The sequence below is a fragment of the Marmota marmota genome, unplaced genomic scaffold (genome assembly GCF_001458135.2).
Source record: "Marmota marmota marmota unplaced genomic scaffold, marMar, whole genome shotgun sequence".
Lineage (NCBI taxonomy): Eukaryota > Metazoa > Chordata > Mammalia > Rodentia > Sciuridae > Marmota > Marmota marmota.
In genome coordinates, this window is record NW_026000026.1 from 31,319,497 (window position 1) to 31,338,626 (window position 19,130).

The following is a 19,130-nucleotide window of genomic DNA, read 5'->3' on the forward strand; positions in this document are numbered from 1 at the left end:
AAGAGTCTCCAAGTTAGAGTCCCAGTATCTGTTCATGTGTAATCCCACATAGTGATTCTGATATGCAGCCAGGATTGAGAACTGCTTGGATCTTGCCATTGCAACTCCAGTGTCCCTCAGGTGTGAGTCATTCTTTATTCCCTGTGCTTGAATATTAAACCAGTCTTTATTTTAATTCCATTTAAGTATTGCATCCGTGTTTGATTCCTTTTGATGAGCTAAGCCTACTTAAAAAAAAAAAATCTATTCTGAGCCCTTGCCACAGCATGACAATGGAGGCACAATACATAGTTGTAGGTGAAACAAAGTTCATAATAAAAATGAAAGCAGAATATTTCACCAAAATATGCAGGAGAAGGTATATGTGGAGATTTGCATTGTTACAGCTTTCTTTTCTTTTGTACTTGTGTGTTTTAGTACCAACAAGTGTTAAAGCAGTGTTGGCATTAGCACTTTTCTTGATACTTAGAACCAGAATAAATGCTTTTGTGACTCTTGACTTAATTTTAAAATAGAAGCTGTAATATTAATGGAAATTAAACATTGTAAAAAAAGGAGGGTATTGCATATAAGCCCCACTAAGCCAGGTTTTTAAAAATTAGGTTAACGCAGTTAAGAGCTGTTTACCTCTTAAAACTTGTTTTCCTCTGTTTAGTAAACTGTCTCACTCTCAAGAGTATCGTAAAGGGCTAGAGTTGTGGCTCAGTGGTAGAGCACTTTCCTGGCATGTGTGAGGCTCTGGGTTTGATCCTCAGCACCGCATATAAGTAAATAAAATAAAAGATTCATTGACAACTAAAAAATATTTTTTTAAAAAAGAGGTATCATAGGTTTTTCAAAAAGACTAAAAAATATGGAATTGCAAGTAACAAAAAAATGATAACTGTTTTTGAGCCAGTGTCATAGGGTCTTTTGGGGTGTGCCCTGTACAAGTCTAGAGTGTACCACTGACAAAGATGACAATGTGATCCCAATAGTATATACAACTATAATGCAGGGGAAAAAACAAAATAATGCAAATGCTATCTCCTGGAGTCAGGCAGTGCATATCCACATACCATGGCTTTGAGTTGTGCGCCTATGATGTACTTGTACCAGGTTAAGTGCCTTGCATACACTATTTCATAAGTTGAGGTTTGGTGAGATCCAAGAACTACATAGCTGGTATATGGTAGATCCGGGATTTTAATGGGTCTGCCTGACTTCAGAGATTGGTGCTTTTAATTCAGTACTATTTACTTTTCTGACCTATCATAACTTATCTGCTTAGAAGGTAAATACATATTGAACAATTTTATTACCTGATCTTTAAAGCATTATTGAGCTTTTAAAATTAAAATTGGTATTCAGGATTTGCTGTTTGTACTTGAAAAATGAGCATAAAATGGAATTGTGTTAAACATTGACATGACCACAAACTCTAGGGTTAGATTGCCTGGATCTGATGGAATCCTGGCTTCCCACCTTCATAGCTCACTTCATTCTCACTCACTATAAGCTTTACTTTCTACATCAGTAAATAAGAATACTTTTCCCTTCATAGTGGTGAAGGTTGTATAGTAAAGCTCCTAAGAGAATTCTGAGCATGTAGCTCATATTTGTGAGCAATTAAGTATTTGCTATCATTTCTCTTTTACTCTGAGTGATTCTTTTATATGTTTTGTTTTGTAGGCAGTATGCAACGTTGCTCCACGTGGTGTGTATGTCTGTGGTAACACTACGACTAGCTCTGGTCTAACTGTAACTCTTTCAAAAGATAGTTCCTCTGGTGATTTTGCTTTGGAAGCTGGGGCTCTGGTACTTGGTGATCAAGGTGAGAGATAACAGGGATATTAGTCAATAATTCTTTGTTGTTGTTGTTTTTAGATATACTTGCTAGTAGAGCATATTTTGACATATTATACATACATGGAGTATAACTTTGTTTTTGTGGTTGTACATGTTATGGAGTTAAACTGGTTGTGTATTCATATATGAACATAGGAAAATTATGTCTGATTCATTCTACTCTTTACTATTCCCCTCCCCCTTCCCTTCCCACTAATCAATAATTCTGCGTTTTTGTTCTTTTTTTTTTTTTTCCAAGAGGCATTACATTTGGTCCAAGAGGCATTTGGATAGCATTGCTTAACCAGTGAGTTGCCAGTGAATGTCAGAATTCATAATTGAAAATATGGTACTTATAATGTTTATTTAGACTATAGAATTAAAACTGGAACTTAAGTCCTTTATTTTCAGAATCTCTTAGCACATACAATTACGTATAAAAATTAAGTTTTGGAGCTTGTAAGCTCTCTATAGAGTAGGATTTAGATATTTTGTTGATTGACTATTCACACTGACTAGTATTTAGGTGCTCATTTAATACATATTGAATGTATTAATGTTACTTAGTTCAAAATAGTCTGGTTACCTTGAACTCAAAAGAAAGTGGATGTCATCCTATACTAAAAAGAGACTTGCCATATAAGTTTAGAGCTGTCACTTTAGAATTTTAGTTTTCCTATATTTCAACCCATCTCATTAGGGTTTTTCCAGGGTTTGAGTGATAAGTAGGACTCAGCAAGAATGGATCCTCACATTAGATGTTAGTACTTAAGGAGCCTTAAAACATGTTCCTTATGCATGTGTCAGGAAGTGTCCAGATTCCAGGCCAATGGAGAATATTCTTTGAGCTTGCCAGTGATCTCATTATTTCTAAGTCCAGTATTGTCATCCACATTTGACACAGCGGATCACTCCTCCCTTTTGAAACACTTGAAACTCGGATGTCAGGCCACCATACTTTGCTAGGTTTCTTCTTACTTCACTTGCTATTCCTTCTCAGTCTTTAGTGCATCTTCATCTCCTCAGCCTCTTAACTAGTAGGTACTTTAGGTACTTAGTTCTTGAACCTTTTGTCTTCCAGGTCTATACTTACTTTATTGGAGGTCTTGAACTTAGTTTCATGGCTTTGTTTACCTACTTGTCTGCTAAAAATTCCAAAATTTATAATCTTTTCTCCTTTGAACACCAAGCACATATTCTTATCTATATAGTATCTCCATCAATTTCTCAAATGTAACATGTCTAAAGCCAAAATCCTCATCTTGCCTTTTAAGCCTATTCCTCATCAGTAAATAATTTCATAGTTCTATTTGCTTAAATCAGGAAACATGGAGGCATCCTTGACTTGTTTTTCATACACACACCTAACTTCTTAGTAAATCTTCCTTACATTTAAAATCTATCCAGTATCTACTTCTTCATTGCTCCTACCCTGGTCTGTGACATCATCATCTCTCACTTGGATTCTTACCTTTAATGACTTTACCTCTTTCTATTGTTTTTAATGAAGTAGAGTAATCTCATAAAACCTTGATTTATGTTATTCTTTTGCTCAGCTGCTTATCTTAATCAGAGTGAAAGCCAAAGTCATGAGGGTAGTCAAGGGCCATTCACATTCTGGCCATTCATCACCTCTTCTGCCTCATTACTTACTGTTTGTCCTCTTCTCTAGCTATACTGGCCTCCTTGCTGTACCTTGAACATCATCAGAATTCCAGGTGTATCATATTCCTGCATCAGGGCCCTTGTTATTAATCCCAGGAATCCCACATTTGTCTGCAAGCATTGTTCCTTTCCTACCTCATGTTTTTGCTCAAGCATTCTGCCCCAGCAAGTCTTTCTAAACATATTTTAAGGGCTGGGGATGTGGCTCAAGCGGTAGCGCGCTTGCCTGGTATGCGTGCGGCCCGGGTTCGATCCTCAGCACCACATACAAACAAAGATGTTGTGTCTGCCGAAAACTAAAATAAATAAATAAATAAATAAATAAAAAACAAAAACATATTTTAAGTAGTCATAGCATCATCCTTCACACTGTTGCTGCCTTAGCAACTACTTTTTTTCTTTACTTTTTCTTTCCATAGTACCTACCATTTCCCCTATGATTTACATTTTTAATTGTCTGCCTCCTGTCAACTGAGAATAATGTAAGCTTCACAAGGGTAGGGAATATTGTCTTTTTAGTAGTATATCTTGCATGCCTAGAATATAGTACTGGTATGTAGAAGTTATTCAATATTTATTGAGTTAATAAACTCAAAATTATAATATAGCATATCAGAAGTGAGAGTATTTTTGCTGAGATACCAGGTGAAGGAAATAAGTACATGAAAAGAATACTTTTTGTTAAACCATAAAACTTCTCATTTAGAAGTTGAAGGTGATTTGGAGGTTTAGCTGTATAGATAGTTAATGGAATTTGGAATTTAAAATGCAGAATGTGAAGAACCAGTGTCATCTCTACCAAATATAAGTAGATAAGTTAGTGCTAGGATGGTGAACATAGCACTGTTAAAATAAAAAGAAATTTTACAAATACAAAGGAAAGGTCAGCAAAGATTGGGTTCTAGAAACAAACACAGGATCCTACTAAAATCTTTACTGAAGACTTTCAGGGGATAAAACAAGTAATAAAGCTGTGTAATACTTCCCTTCTTCAGCATCTAATGAAATGACCAAAAAATGTTAAATTGCATAATTTAACATTTATATTTGAACAGGAAAATGAGTTTAATGCTTTAAAATCAGGGGTCAGCAAATTTCAGTCTATAAATCAAGCTCAGCCTGTAATCTGTTCTAATACAGTACACAAGCTAAAACTGGTTTTTATGTTTTTAAAGGGTTGTAAAGAACAAACCCAAGAATGTACAAGACTGTAGTGGCCTGCAAAACTGGAATATATACAACTGTTCCTTTATATTAAAAGTTTGTTGTCTCCTACTTTACACTCTGCAAAGTAGCAGCCAGAGAGGAAGTAGCCTTGATTTTGTTCCTATCCCATCCCTACCTCTGAGGAAAAGTACTAGTCATTTTGAGAATTTCTAATAACACCATTGATTCCAGAGAGGTGTGGGCAGACAGAGGAATAGGCAACACATGGAAAATTTGAAATAAAGCCTTCACATACCCTACTGCCAAGACCAGGGAAAAATCATAGGGAAGGCTCACTATCATTCAGAGTGCCTTACTGAATAGCTGAGACAAGCTAATGTACAGGGATCTTCTGTAGTGAACATGGACACAGTCTCAACAGTGAGGGGTGAACCTTTTCAAAAGAGAGATGAGTAAGAAAGGTGGCCCAAAGTCCAACAAAGCCCCCTTGCTTCCTCTCCCAAATGTTTGGGATACTGAAAGGTAGGGTTAACACCCTAGTCTGCAAATTGTAGATAAAGAGGAAAAAAAAAGGGTCAAAAAAGTGCCCAGTCTAGATAAAATTGTAATTGAAGGAACCAATGAAAATTCACCCTGAATTTTTCAAACATTTAATAAGTACATGAATTTAATGAAATAAAACAAGTGGAGGACGTGGTAAGGACACTATAGATAGCAAGATGATGACTAGCAATATAATTACTAAAGCAGCATATAGCACTAATCCTGCCAAAGGAGAAATTAAAGGTACAGAGGAAGGTTTAAGATAATCTCAGCAAATGCAAAAGAAAAGAACAAAGTTTAAAATAATTAGAGGAGCAATTATAGAGACAAAAATGAAGGGCATTTGACATAAAAGATACTTAACTCCATGAATTAGAGAACCCAGTAAATGGAACCAGAAGTGGATCATGGAATCTTGAAATTTATACAGAAGACTAATCAGCAGTTATTTCTCATAGCACTTCTGAGCTAGCTAATAAAGTTTACCTGGATATAGAGTAGATATACATGAGGTTAACCCACAGCAAAGTCCTTCAGATATGACCCCTTAACAGCTAATTTAACTGATCTGGGGAAGTGGGAAGAAGATATTACAATGTGATATTAGGAGGTTTTCATTAACTTATGGATTATATAACATTCTTGCCCTAGCACATAAAATGCCTTCAGTCAGTGGTGGTGCTTTGTTTTAGATTTAAGTTGGTTAAGTGATTCCCTGCAAGTGTATGATTAGAACCTGGTATTGTTGACAGCTGTCCCTAGATTTTCTGTTCTATAGGGCCCATACTCTTCCTCTCAAATTATGCTGTCCCACTATCCCTACAAGATCTCCTTTTAACCACTCCCCACTCCAGAAAACTCATCTTACATAATTATGCATATCTCATAGGATTTTTAAAGTATTTTTTAAGTATTTTTTAATTAAGTCCATAAGCATTTTGAGTATGTTTATATCTTCATTTTTGCAACTCTCACAACATAATGCTATGGAAAAGTGGTGAATAAATAAATATTACATAAAACTTAGTTAAACAAAACAAATATAAAGCAAACAGTAATTTTCCATTGTATGACCTTTTTTTAAATTTTAACTAGGAACAAATTGAAATAATTATTTATTGTAGAATAATCTATCTTACAAAATTTGGAACTTGACCAAAGAAAAATATTTTTTGTCCATATTATTCTACTGCGATTGTAGGCATTTGTGGAATAGATGAATTTGATAAGATGGGGAACCAACATCAAGCCTTGTTAGAAGCCATGGAACAGCAAAGTATTAGCCTTGCTAAGGCTGGTGTGGTTTGTAGCCTTCCTGCAAGAACTTCCATTATTGCTGCTGCAAATCCAGTTGGGGGACACTACAATAAAGCCAAAACAGTTTCTGAGAATTTGAAGTAAGTCTCTTCAAACTCAAATATTTATGACTTTAAGATCATGAACCCTTATAAACCAATAAAAAGATAATAGGATATAAATGGATAGTTCACAGAAGTTAAAAGTTCCAGTATATAAAATGTGCTTGAGTAGTGGAAATTAAAAACAATGTAGTACTATTGATAGCTACCAGATGGACAAATATTTTAAATTTCAACAGTCATTATTGGCAAAGGAGTGGGGAAATGGGTTCTCACATACACCATTAGTATTTTGAGGGAAGACCTGCTATGTTTATCACAATGTTGTAAATATATAATCACATTTGCTTCAACCATTTTACTTTTGGGAGTCTTGGTCACAGAAAAAAGGCATAAAGATATACTTTAGGGTGGCTATTGAACCACTCTTTATCACTGGGAAAAAATCAGAATACTTAAAACCATATTAAAGTTGCACAGTAGAAAGTAGCAATTTAAGAATGAAAGTGGCTTTGAATGTACTGATAGAAAAACATTTTTATGCTTTGTTATTGAGAAGACCATGTTACATACTTACAAATATATTGTGATCTCACTTTTTAAAAAAACAATGTTTATATGTTAAGCATGTGTACTTTCTCTTCTAATTAGTTTTGAACAGTTTGGATGAAATATGGAAAGTGGAAAACAGATTTAAGTATTGCAAAAGTGAGAAAAAGACTAGAGTACTTCATATGAAAAATTAGAACCTTAAATCTAGTGAGGGGAGAAAGCTAATTTTCTAGTTTTTAAAATTTTATTTATTTATATTTGGGGGGTGGGTACTAGGATTGAACTCAGGGGCACTCAACCACTGAGCTACATCCCCAGCCTTATTTTATTTAGAGATACAGGGTCTCTCACTGAGTTGCTTGGTGACTCACTGTTGCTGAGGTTGGCTTTGAACTCACGACCCTCCAGCCTCAGCCTCCCAAGCACTGGGATTACAAGCGTGAGCCACTGCGTCTGGCTTTATTATTTATGTTTTTGAGATGAAGATCTCATTGTGTGGCCCAGGCTGGTCTTGAACTCAGGGCTCAAGTGAACCTTCTGTGTTAGCCTCTCCAGTAACTGGACCTACTAGGTGTGTAACATCACCCTGGCTAACTTCTTAATATTTAATGATTTATACTTCATATAAAAATAGTCTTTGATACATCATTAAATACACAATTATACTTGAGGATCTGGAGCATTTCCGTGCTATCACCACCAAAAATGTCAATCTATTAGGAATTTTTCTTTAGTGAAGTATTATAAAAATCAGAAAGATCCTCTTGAATAAAAATATAGGACACTTGGACTCTGATTTTAGTGGCATCATAGACCTGTTTTGGAGCCTTCATCACATTGTTCAGTCGCTCCAGATTTCATTTCTCATGTCTTTAATTAATTAATTAATTTTAATTAGGTATGCATGACAACAATGCATTTTGATTCATTGTACACAATAGCAGCACAACTTACATTTCTATGGTTGTACACAATGTAGCGACATCATAAGTGCAGTCATACATGTACCTAAGGTAATAATGTCCATTTCGTTCCACCATCTTTCCTGCCCCCTTGCACCCTCCCCTCTCTACCCTCCTTCCCTTTTGCCCAGCCAAAGTTCCTCCATTTTTTCCCATGTCTCCCCCATATCCATTATGGATTAGCATCCACTTATCAGAGAGAACATTTGGTCTTTGGTTTTTTGGGATTGGCTTACTTCGCTTAGCATGATATTCTCCAACTCCATCCATTTACCTGCAAATGCCATGATTTTATTCTCTTTTAATGCTGAATTATATTCCATTGTGTATATATACCACAGTTTCTTTATCCATTCATCTATTGAAGGGCATCTAGGTTGCTTCCACAGTTTAGCTATTGTGAATTAAGCTGAAATTACCTGGATTGATGGGTTCAGAGAAGATGACTAAATAGAACATTTTGCATTTTCTTTCTAATGACTAACAGACTTTGAAGAAAAAGTAGGTTTTTGCTTCTGAATGAGACAAGTACTTTGAGAATTTCAATGTTTTGTTTAGAAAAAAGATATAAAAGCTTAAGACTCAATTAAATACAGCCTCTGATAGAAAATATAACATTGCCAGTTAGTAATAATAGAACATAAAGGAGAAGTGGTTTTAAGGGTATGGAAAGGGGAAATGTATCCTCAGCCTACCAAGGTTAGGGTCATCTTTGTCTCATGCATATACTGAAGGTTGTAATAGATATGTTGAATCCAAAAAACTATTTGCTGATGTCTTTAACCTAAAGCTTGATTTAAGTTCTACATGGAACTTGGGCACTAAACAAGTGAGTAAATAGTAATCTAGATTTTCTACTTGTTTTGATTCCAATCATTGTTTCTTCTTTCTTTCATACTTCCTAGAATGGGGAGTGCCCTACTATCCAGATTCGATTTGGTCTTTATCCTGTTAGATACCCCAAATGAGCAGCACGATCACTTACTCTCTGAACATGTGATTGCAATAAGAGCTGGAAAGCAGAGAACTGTTAGCAGTGCCACAGTAGCTCGTATGAATAGTCAAGATTCAAATACTTCCATACTTGAAGTGGTTTCTGAGAAACCATTATCAGAAAGACTAAAGGTATACATGTTTTTCCTTAATCCTTCAGTTTGGTTCTATTTGAATGTTCAGTGTGTGACGGAAGTTGGGTTTATGGCACCATAATGGGACCTAGATTCAATTCCCAGCAACCAAAAAGAGATTAAAAAAAAAAAAGTTCAGTGTTTGGTTTATGGTAGAGCAATAATATATAAACTTTCATACAATGATACTAGAGTTTATGTAAACTTTGAAATCATCTAAGTCAGTGAGAATGAGAACTACAGCTATAATGTTTTCTTTGTTTAGAAGTACATATTTTAGAATTATATATTTCTCTAAACAAGTTATTTTAGCAGGAAGATTTTATTGCTGCTTATTCTGTAATCTTGGGCCTTTCTATCATGCTTTAGGTGGTTCCTGGAGAAACAATAGATCTGATTCCTCACCAGCTATTGAGAAAGTATATTGGCTATGCTCGACAGTATGTCTACCCAAGGCTGTCCACAGAAGCTGCTCAAGTTCTTCAAGATTTCTACCTGGAGCTCCGGAAACAGAGCCAGCGGTTAAATAGCTCACCAATCACTACTAGGCAGCTGGAATCTTTGATCCGTCTAACAGAGGTTTGTTAATTTTACATTCATACTGTTTTTTTTTTTGTTTTTTTTTTGGCAATAAGAGGATAGATGTAATTTCCATTTTGATCAAATTGCTGCACAACTGACTTAGTTTTTCTTCCTATGGAGAGATGTTAAAAATTGATGTATAAGTGTTTAAAAAGATTGGTCACAACTGTAACATGTCAACATATAGTGATTTCTTTCTAGGCACTGGACCAGTTACTTACTATGTAACTTTTCTTTTTCTTTGGAACATTTGACCACTGAGCCACATCCCCAGCCCTATTTTGTATTTTATTTAGAGACAGTGTCTCACTGAGTTGTTTAGTGCCTCACTGTTGCTGAGGCTGGCTTTGAACTCTCAATCCTCCTGCCTCAGCCTCCCAAGCCACTGGGATTACAGGCATGTGCCACCATGCCCAACCCTTATTTTTTTTAATGGCACTTGGGAAATTCCTCAAGTGTCTGAAAAGACCATGTTGGGTATTTGGTAACATGAAATGTGCCAAGTACTTAGGTGTTTGATTTGATTACCTAATAGGTCTGTAAGGATAATACCTATTTTTCTAACAGCAATATCTTTTCATTTCACATTTTGGGATGCTACAAGAATTTTGGTAGTTAAAATAATAAAATTTTCTGAAATGAACACTCTTAGAAAAAGATGTTAGTAGGTAGGAATAAGTTTTATCAGTATTTTAAATGTTATTTTTATACTCAAGCTTTTTAATTATTTTTGTAATTCTGACTTTTCCTATCTCCCTCAAAAGTCAGTTGTTATGTACAGTGAATAAATAAGTTAGACATAGCATACATGCTCAAACAGTAGTAAACATATTTAACTTTTGTTATTTTAAAATTCTTGTTTCTTTTCAAAGGCACGAGCAAGGTTAGAATTAAGAGAGGAAGCAACCAAAGAAGATGCTGAGGATATAGTTCAAATTATGAAATATAGGTGAGTTTAAAATTTTAAATGCTTTTAAAATGAAAAGATAGTTATCTATCTTCCCATCTCAAATTATATTGTTAATAAGGTTATTTAGCTTATGAGATTATTTATTTTCCTTCAAAGAAATTATACTTTCTTGGTTTAAAATATTTCTGGCTGTGTAAATCTTTAGGTAATTTTTGAGCTTGGTGTGGTATTTCATGCCTATAATCCCAGCAACTTGGGAGGTTGATGCAGAAGGATTGTAAGCTAGGAAAATTTAGGGAAACCTTTGTCTCAAAAAAAAAAAAAAAAAAAAAGGTTGGGGATGTAGCTCAGTGGTAGAGTGCCTCTGGGTTCAATCTCTAGTACTGAAGTTGGCGGGGAGAGTTAAAAAAAGAAAAAAAAATTTTAATGGGTAATACATTCACATGGTTCTGAAATAAAAAATACGTATTTTGAGAATGCTTATTTTTATTCCATTTACCACTCATCCTTCCCCTCTGAGACAGCCATTACTTCCCCTTAAATAGCATACTGTTTACACTGTTCTGTACCATTTTTAAATTTAAGGCGGTATCCATAGATCATTCTTTATTAAATAATAGGGAACTTTTTAAATAGTTACATAGTATTCTGTTGTAAGATACATTGTAGTTTATTTAATCAGTCCCTCATTGCTAGATTCATGAATATTTTTGATTCTTGGCTATTAGAAACAGTGCTACATAAGTAATATTCTATATAAGATGCTTCACTTGTGGGTAAATTGTATTTTAATATATTCTTAAAAGTGATATTGCTGCTTACAAGGTAATTATATTTCAATTTTGATAAACAGTGCTCTCTTGTATCCTTTGCATTTTATATCATTAGGCAGATCATGATTTTTAGAAGGTAGAAAAGTTTTTATTTTAATTGAGTATATATGGATACCTTAGACATGTATTTATTTTTTTTTTTATTTTTTATTTAATTTTTTATTGTGGGTTGTTCAAAACATTACAAATTTCTTGACATCATATTCCACACTTTGATTCAAGTGGGTTATGAACTCCCACCTTCACCCCATACACAGATTGCAGAATCACATCAGTTACACATCCATTGATTTACATATTGCCATACTAGTGTCTGTTGTGCTCCGCTGCCTTTCCCATCCTCCACCCTCCACTGTATAACCCTGAGGGTCTCCATTACCATGCAGTTTCCCTTCTCTCTCCCTTTCNTATTGTTTCTTTTGCTGAGAAAAAACTTTTTAGTTTGAGTAAGTCCCATTTGTTGATTCTAGTTATTAACTTTTGTGCTATGGGTGTCCTATTGAGGAATTTGGAGCCCGACCCCACCGACTGTAGATCGTAGCCAACTTTTTCTTCTATCAGACGGCGCGTCTCTGATTTGATATCAAGCTCCTTGATCCATTTTGAATTCACTTTTGTGCATGGCGAGAGAAAGGGATTCAGTTTCATTTTGTTGCATATGGATTTCCAGTTTTCCCAGCACCATTTGTTGAAGATGCTATCCTTCCTCCATTGCATGCTTTTAGCCCCTTTATCAAATATAAGATAGTTGTAGTTTTGTGGATTGGTTTCTGTGTCCTCTATTCTGTACCAATGTATTTATTTTTTTAATCAGCAAAAGTAAAAGCTAATTATTTTAGTGTTCTTTTCCCCCCAAATTTTAAATTTTAAATACATTTATAATAAAATTCAAAATTCCAAAGTTAAAAATTAGGTAGTAGAAAAGCTGTCTTCTTAACCTGCTTAATAGCTATCCAGTTCTTCCTCCTCCTGCCTTAGTAGCAACAAATATTACCAATTTTTTGTGTGACTTACAGATACAAAATACTCATCACAACTACATATGTGTATTTTCTTTTTTCCCCTTTGCAGACAGATGGTTGCATACCATATGCAATTGTATATTATATATGAATATTGTATATATTGTATATGTATATTTTATATAAACATTGATTTCATTTAGAATGTATTTTGGTTATTGTTCCATATCACTGCCTAGAAGAGTTCCGCCCTCATCTTCACAACTTTATCATAATTTAGGTATTAATTTTATTTTTTCAATATGCTCTCACAGCAAATAAAATTTAAATCAATTAGGATTCTATTTTTCCAAGGCCAAAAGTATGTTAAAGATTATTTTATCTTATGCTAAGTCATTTCTATTTCATCAAAGGTAGATGTATTAGTTTTCTAGTTGCTGATATTCTGGGGCTTGCATGGTGTCAGAACTAGGTGGCTTTGCCCAGTTGTTTCTCTTTGGCTATGAATTATAGTGCCTCACAGCTGGAAAAACAAGGCTGTAGAGTCCAATCTGGAGCTGCTAGGCAAGTTAGACTCTGCTCTCAGTCTCTTGTATAAAACACACCACAAAGGATTGTGCTCTGATGTGTCTTCAGTGATGCTATTGAAGGTGATAAATGTGGTTCTGGCACAGTAGTGGACACTCAATGACACTATTTAGTCTCGGTGCCAGCTTTGATATTGAGAATATCCCCTCTTTCCTCTGGCTCATACCATAAACTGAACCCTTCAAAAACTGGCAAATTTTGGATCCCATATTAGAAGATTGCAAAATTACACCATCAAAGAATTTCTAGGGTCTAATTCTCAGTGCTGTCACTCTAAATTGTGCAACAGCCCTCAACTAGAGAATCTTTTTTCTCTTTCCTAATGGGGAAAGACTTTATCTAGTTTTCTTTATCCTCAGTCTGGTACTGCCTCATACATGGAGGCTGCTTGGTTCCCTCAGCTGTCTCTGCAGGTATGCATATGATTAGAAGAGAACCCAAACTGCCTCCTGAAGGCCTGAGCAATAATCTGAGCTTGTTTTTTTCTCTTATAAGCAGCGTATTAAAGAGGAGGGACTTTTTCTTTAATTCAATATGTTAGAGTTTGTCAGCAACAGTGAGGATAGAGAATGGATTGCAAATGATTTGAATTGTGTGTAGCATTATTTCCATGGTAGACCCAGTTAAACATATTGAGATTACATTGGATTATCTGCTTTCTATACTAAACGTGCTTTCTCCTTAGCCTATGAGAGCAGGGACCTTCTCAGTCTCATTTATCACAGTGTATTCTAAGGCCCAGAATCATGCCTGGCACACAGAAGGCCCACATTTAATGCTAAAAGTGAGCTTAGGTAATCATTGTTCATTCTTTAAATTTTCTGTTTTAGAGTTTCTTATCTCTTCAGCTTCATTGAAGGTTTGCCCTTAAAGTGGTTTTTGAAACTGTAAAATTACATTTTAATTGGGAAGCCTAAGCTTGACTAAAAAAAATCTGAACTGTGACATAGTTCATCTGAGTTAGCAGGGCACACAGCTGTATATTTTTTGAAAATTAAATGTTTGCATTTAGTAAATGGTACATATAAGATTCTTCTAAAATTGAAAATACACTAGGAAACATAACAGAATAGAGCAACCTTTAAAGGTTGGAGATTATTTTGAGTTTTTTCTATTTCAGGAAAGTAGCTCAAATATCTAACATATTTTTCTTCATATCTGCAACATTGTAGCATGGATTAAAATTCAAAATATGCCACTTATTAGTTGTGTGACCTTTGGCAAGTCACTTAACCTTACCAAGACTTTGTGTCTTCATATGTACAATGGAAATAATAGACTCTAAATCATAGGGTTTGGGGAAGGATTAAATTGGATAGCCTATGGTAAAAAAAATATGTAATTAAGGTTAGTGTTACCTAATTATTAACCTAAAGCATTTTGACACCTTATAAGAAGCATACTATAATCATAAAAGCCTAAGTAAAATTATACTTTTCAGAGAAGAAAATACTCATCATAAGTTTTGTTGTTTTATTATAGTCTTATATTCCTATTAGTTCAGTTTGTTTTCTTTAATGTAGGCTATTATCTGTTCAAGGAACACCGTGAAAGTTTATTGTTAGTGACTTTAAGATCATTCCTATGAGCTCCATAAGTGCAGGGATTGTACCTGTCTTGTTCACCAATATAAACCCACTGCCTAGCAAGTGACTGATACATAGTTGATTAATTTCTGATTAAATAACATCTTTGCTTCTTAACCTGGCTATGAGTTTGTATCTGTTTCATTGAACAGTTAGGGAACTGGCAATAAAGCTAGATTATAGGCTGGTTAATTTAATCTCTAACTGGTGTTTTCAGACTTCCAGCTAAAACTCACTGTCAAGTGCATATTTCTTTCTTTGGTGATATTGTAAAAATAAGAGAAAGTGAAAGAGAGCTGGAGGTAATATCTAACCATCATTACTGCGCATCAGCATAAACCTAGTTCATTTGTAGAGTATTTTAAAATGTCTTTTCTTTGCCAGATGCCTCCTCTCTAGGAAATAGGAACATATCTTTACCAAATAAAACCTAAATTTATTATGTTTAGAATTTCTTCTTTTCATAATTTAAAAAGAATGTTTCAGGTGTTGTTGTAGTTTATCAACTCTGCTTTTATGTGTTTCTCTTTTCAAATTTAAAATTTTCTTAAAAGCAGTTGTAACTGTGTCCAAAATGTTCTTATCCTAAACAAATCTATACCATACTGGATTTCAAAGTGGTCACTCAAAAAATACATTTGAATCTTTGCTAAGTGAGAATCTCATGGCTACTTCCAGGTTTTTCTGTTTTTTGTTTTTTGGTTTTTTTTCTTCTTTTTTTTGTACTAGAGATTGAACTCAGGGGTGCTTTACCACTGAGTTATATCCGCAGCCCTTTCTAATTTTTTATGTTTTGTTTTGAGACAGGTTTTTGCTAAGTTTCTAAGGCTGGCCTTGAAGTTGTGATCCTACCTCAGCCTCCCATGTCGCTGGGATACACTTAGAAACCCAGAACAAAAATTCCTATAGCCATGCTATATTGGATAACATTTTCTTTCCCTTTCCTTAAGCATGCTAGGAACTTACTCTGATGAATTTGGAAACCTAGATTTTGAGCGATCACAGCACGGCTCTGGAATGAGCAATAGGTCAACAGCAAAAAGATTTATTTCTGCTCTCAACAGCATTGCTGAAAGAACTTATAATAATCTGTTTCAATTCCATCAACTTCGACAGATTGCCAAAGAGCTAAATATTCAGGTATGATAAACTATATACTTAATCTTTTTTTATTAATAATTTCAGGAGTCTCATTAATGTATAATAGAACAAAAACAGTTTTTATTTAAGATTTATACCTACCTCTTTACAAAGTTCTTTCAACATCTTCATAGCTAGAGGGAAGCATCATAGCAAGACCCAGTCTCCATACGGGGATTGCTGACAATCCCTGTGGGCAATTCATCTTATTGTCTTTGAACCTCAGTTTCTTCATCTGTTATATGTACATCATTCCATCCATTCTTCCTATTTCAGAGTTCTAGGGAAAAATCAATGTAATTGCATTTTTAAACATGTAAAACAGTTTACATGTTTTGGTAAAATTACTTAATTTTAAAAGCTAGTCTAATTTTTGTTTTTACACTAAAAATATACTGAGGTACAGTAAAAAGTACAAATAATTTTATTTCCCCAAGAAACTTGATAGTTACATATTACTATTGGAGAGATTAAAAAGTCATATTTTGGCTATTACTTAACAGGCTAATTTTTTTTTTTTGATGTTTTCTTCCAGGTTGCTGATTTTGAAAACTTTATTGGATCACTCAATGACCAAGGTTTCCTCTTGAAAAAAGGCCCAAAGATTTACCAGCTTCAAACTATGTGAAATGGCTTTGCCATGTCAAGGACTTCATTTAAAGCTGTCTCAAAAATGAAGACTATGTAAAAAATTGTTCTGAAAAATAATGATCTAAAAGTAATACATTAGGAAGAAAGTGTTATAATATAAAAAGTGATAGTCATGTGTTAAAATTTTATAGATTCTCCAAAAAACAAATTATTTACATTGTTTTATCTAAATGAAATAAATTATTTATAGTTGAATTTTTGAATTTTTTTTAATATTTCAGTTTTACATATATTAGATGTTCATCAGGGAAAACATTCAGATAATACCTAAACAAATGAGTCTGTCCATGTTCCAATAAAATTTTCAACACTAAAATCTGAATTTTATAAAACTTTCATGTTGAGAATATAAAATATTCTAAATTTTTAAAAAATAACTATTTAGCAATTATAAGCAGGGTGTCTGATTTGACCCACAGGCTAGTTTTTGTAGACTCTTGGTTGCAAGCAGTAGAACTTGATTAAGTAAGAGAAGAAGTTTTGGGGAAGAATTTTGGTTACCTTACAGAATTGTAAGAAGGCAGATGATCCAAGAGGATAAGCTTCCAGAAGCAATTTGTAAAACCATGCCTTAGAACTGGCCTGAAAAGGAAACTGCTACCACCCTACTGCCACACTAGATGCTAAATAGGAATGTGCTACAGCCCCCATGCCCCACTGATGTCACTTACATACCAGGAACCTCTGCAGAAAGACTAAAGAATACCCCGTACCCACACCAGAAGAGCAACAAAGGGATTCTTCATGGGCATCTTTAAATTGCTGAATTCTAAAGAGAAGCCTAATCCAGAAACAGTTAAAGAAGGCTTTTCATAGGATGCTAGGGAGTTTTCCCAGTTCTAGTTCAGGAGACTGGACCACTTATGTCAGAATTTTCCACATTTTGTGAGTGAATTAAAATGGAACTAGGCTGCCAGCCAAACTAGCATTTGTGTTTGTAGCCAGCAAACACTTTTAACATACAGGCAGTGTGAGCCATTTGGAAAATCTACTAAAACTTTCAGCAAACCAGATGAATGAAAAAAAAAATTTAAAAAAACAAGGTACATTGAATATTTAAACAATAATAAGATCAAAACTAAAATGAATGTGGGATTAATATTCAATGTGAATATTAAAAGCTGATTTTTTGAAAAGGTAGATGGTAATGTAACTATGTCTTTAAAGAATAAACAGACTTAGTATGTTTCATAAGAACTCAAGAGATGATATCAAAAGTAGTAGACATTAAAGAGGAAATAGGACCTTTTGGATCTTTGAAAGATCAAAGGGTAATAATATTAGGTAAAGTTGAAGTTTATGTTTCACTTCCTGCCCAATAGGGGGCCTCCCCTCCTATAAGCTTTTATTACTAATAGTAATAAAAGTTCTGGACTAGGCTTTCCTCTCCTTCCTTCTGCCCAATTTTCCCTTACCAGGGTTATTCAAAATCCATGTCTACCTAGGAGAATTGTAAATGTCTGATTCCAGAGCTTGTTTCTACAATGCTAGAACAAAAAAATCAGTTTTTCCCTCAGTATCAGCATTTCAACATGTGCATAAGAAATTAAAGATAATCTTGATAAAATGCTCAGGTCTATAATTATGTTCAATTTCAATTGGTCTTTAAGGTCAACTTTAAAGTGGGTATGCCATCACAGACCACCCCCTGGAAGGGTGTAATGGAAGCCACAAGACCCATTCATATTGTTTGGTACAGCAGAAGATGTAGCTCCATGGTAGTGGCACCTCAAATAACCAACAATGTTAATGTGTTAATATGTAACATGTTAATACTGAATACATAATAATCAATGATTAACTAATTCATGACTACTTGGGATTTTCTTAGAACAAGCAAGTTTTTTTAACCTCTAAACCTAATTGTTTTCTATAACTAAAAGTAAAGGTAATACTGGAGGAGCCTGTGTTAGAATTGGGAGGATTAAATGAGATAATAATGCACTTTAGCCTTTATAGTAAGTTCTCTTCCCGGGTAAACAATTAGCAATTTTTATTACTGACATTCTCCATTATTCCTATTTTACACCTAGATATATATGTTCATTTTAATAAAAGCAGGAAAGGAACAGAGAGCTAATATTTAGGCTACACCAGATACTTGACTAATATTTTAAGCCTCCCACAAGGACCAAAGCTCCACATACATCTCAAAGGTTGTTTTATGTCGACCAGCCTCGGAGGATTTCACCCTGCTACCTTAGATGACGCCTGCTGCCTTCCAGCCACTTTGGCCAAACAGTCACATGAGTCCGTGCTCCTCTCCCCCTTTCCCAGCCCACTGGCTTTGGTTCTGAGGCCGCGCCAGGTACCCACCACTTCCGCAAAGCCCGCGGGATCCTAACGGTACACACCTCCCGTTGCCGCCCGGGGGCGCTGGGGAGCCGAATAGCGTCGGTGTCGCAAAAGTGTCGCGAAGGCGTACTTCCTTGGCGGTTCCAGGCCACCTGTATAAGCGGAGCGTGCTGGGATTTGAAACTAGTATGGAGGCATCAGCGGCCGTGCTTCCCCGGCACTTCGGGGTCTCTATGGAGAAGAGGCTCGCCGGTGACCCGAGCTGCTGAACTTTCGCCGCCTCGGCCCTCGCGGCACGGCCGCAGGGCCATGCTGGCCTCGCGCTTGGCGCGCGGCTCGTGGAGGGCCCTGCGTGCGGCCGCCTGGGCGCTAGGGGTGCGGT

At 35.2% G+C, this 19,130-nt stretch overlaps 1 protein-coding gene and 1 long non-coding RNA gene across 8 annotated transcripts in view; one reads left to right on the plus strand and one right to left on the minus strand.

The window, feature by feature from the left end:
• The window catches only part of Mcm8 (minichromosome maintenance 8 homologous recombination repair factor), a 35,269-nt gene extending 18,621 nt beyond the window's left edge, over positions 1 to 16,648 (plus strand). For all 6 annotated transcript variants that reach the window (XM_048811286.1, XM_015482728.2, XM_048811287.1 and 3 more), the window contains 7 exons: positions 1,672 to 1,813; positions 6,404 to 6,599; positions 8,980 to 9,199; positions 9,571 to 9,780; positions 10,656 to 10,732; positions 15,613 to 15,802; positions 16,338 to 16,648. In XM_048811286.1, coding sequence (XP_048667243.1) covers positions 1,672 to 1,813; positions 6,404 to 6,599; positions 8,980 to 9,199; positions 9,571 to 9,780; positions 10,656 to 10,732; positions 15,613 to 15,802; positions 16,338 to 16,430 — 1,128 coding nt within the window. In that variant the 3' untranslated portion in view covers positions 16,431 to 16,648. The remainder of the gene's footprint in view (positions 1 to 1,671; positions 1,814 to 6,403; positions 6,600 to 8,979; positions 9,200 to 9,570; positions 9,781 to 10,655; positions 10,733 to 15,612; positions 15,803 to 16,337) is intronic.
• The window catches only part of LOC107139916, a 15,989-nt gene continuing 2,152 nt past the window's right edge, over positions 5,294 to 19,130 (minus strand). The window contains exons 3-5 of one of the 2 annotated variants that reach the window (XR_001503218.2): positions 18,808 to 18,900; positions 15,905 to 16,082; positions 5,294 to 6,563 (exon numbers count right to left, since the gene is read on the minus strand). This is a non-coding gene — a long non-coding RNA (uncharacterized LOC107139916). Of the gene's footprint in view, positions 6,564 to 15,904; positions 16,083 to 18,600; positions 18,764 to 18,807; positions 18,901 to 19,130 lie in introns of those variants that run through there. The other variant, XR_007350513.1, reaches the window with a different exon arrangement.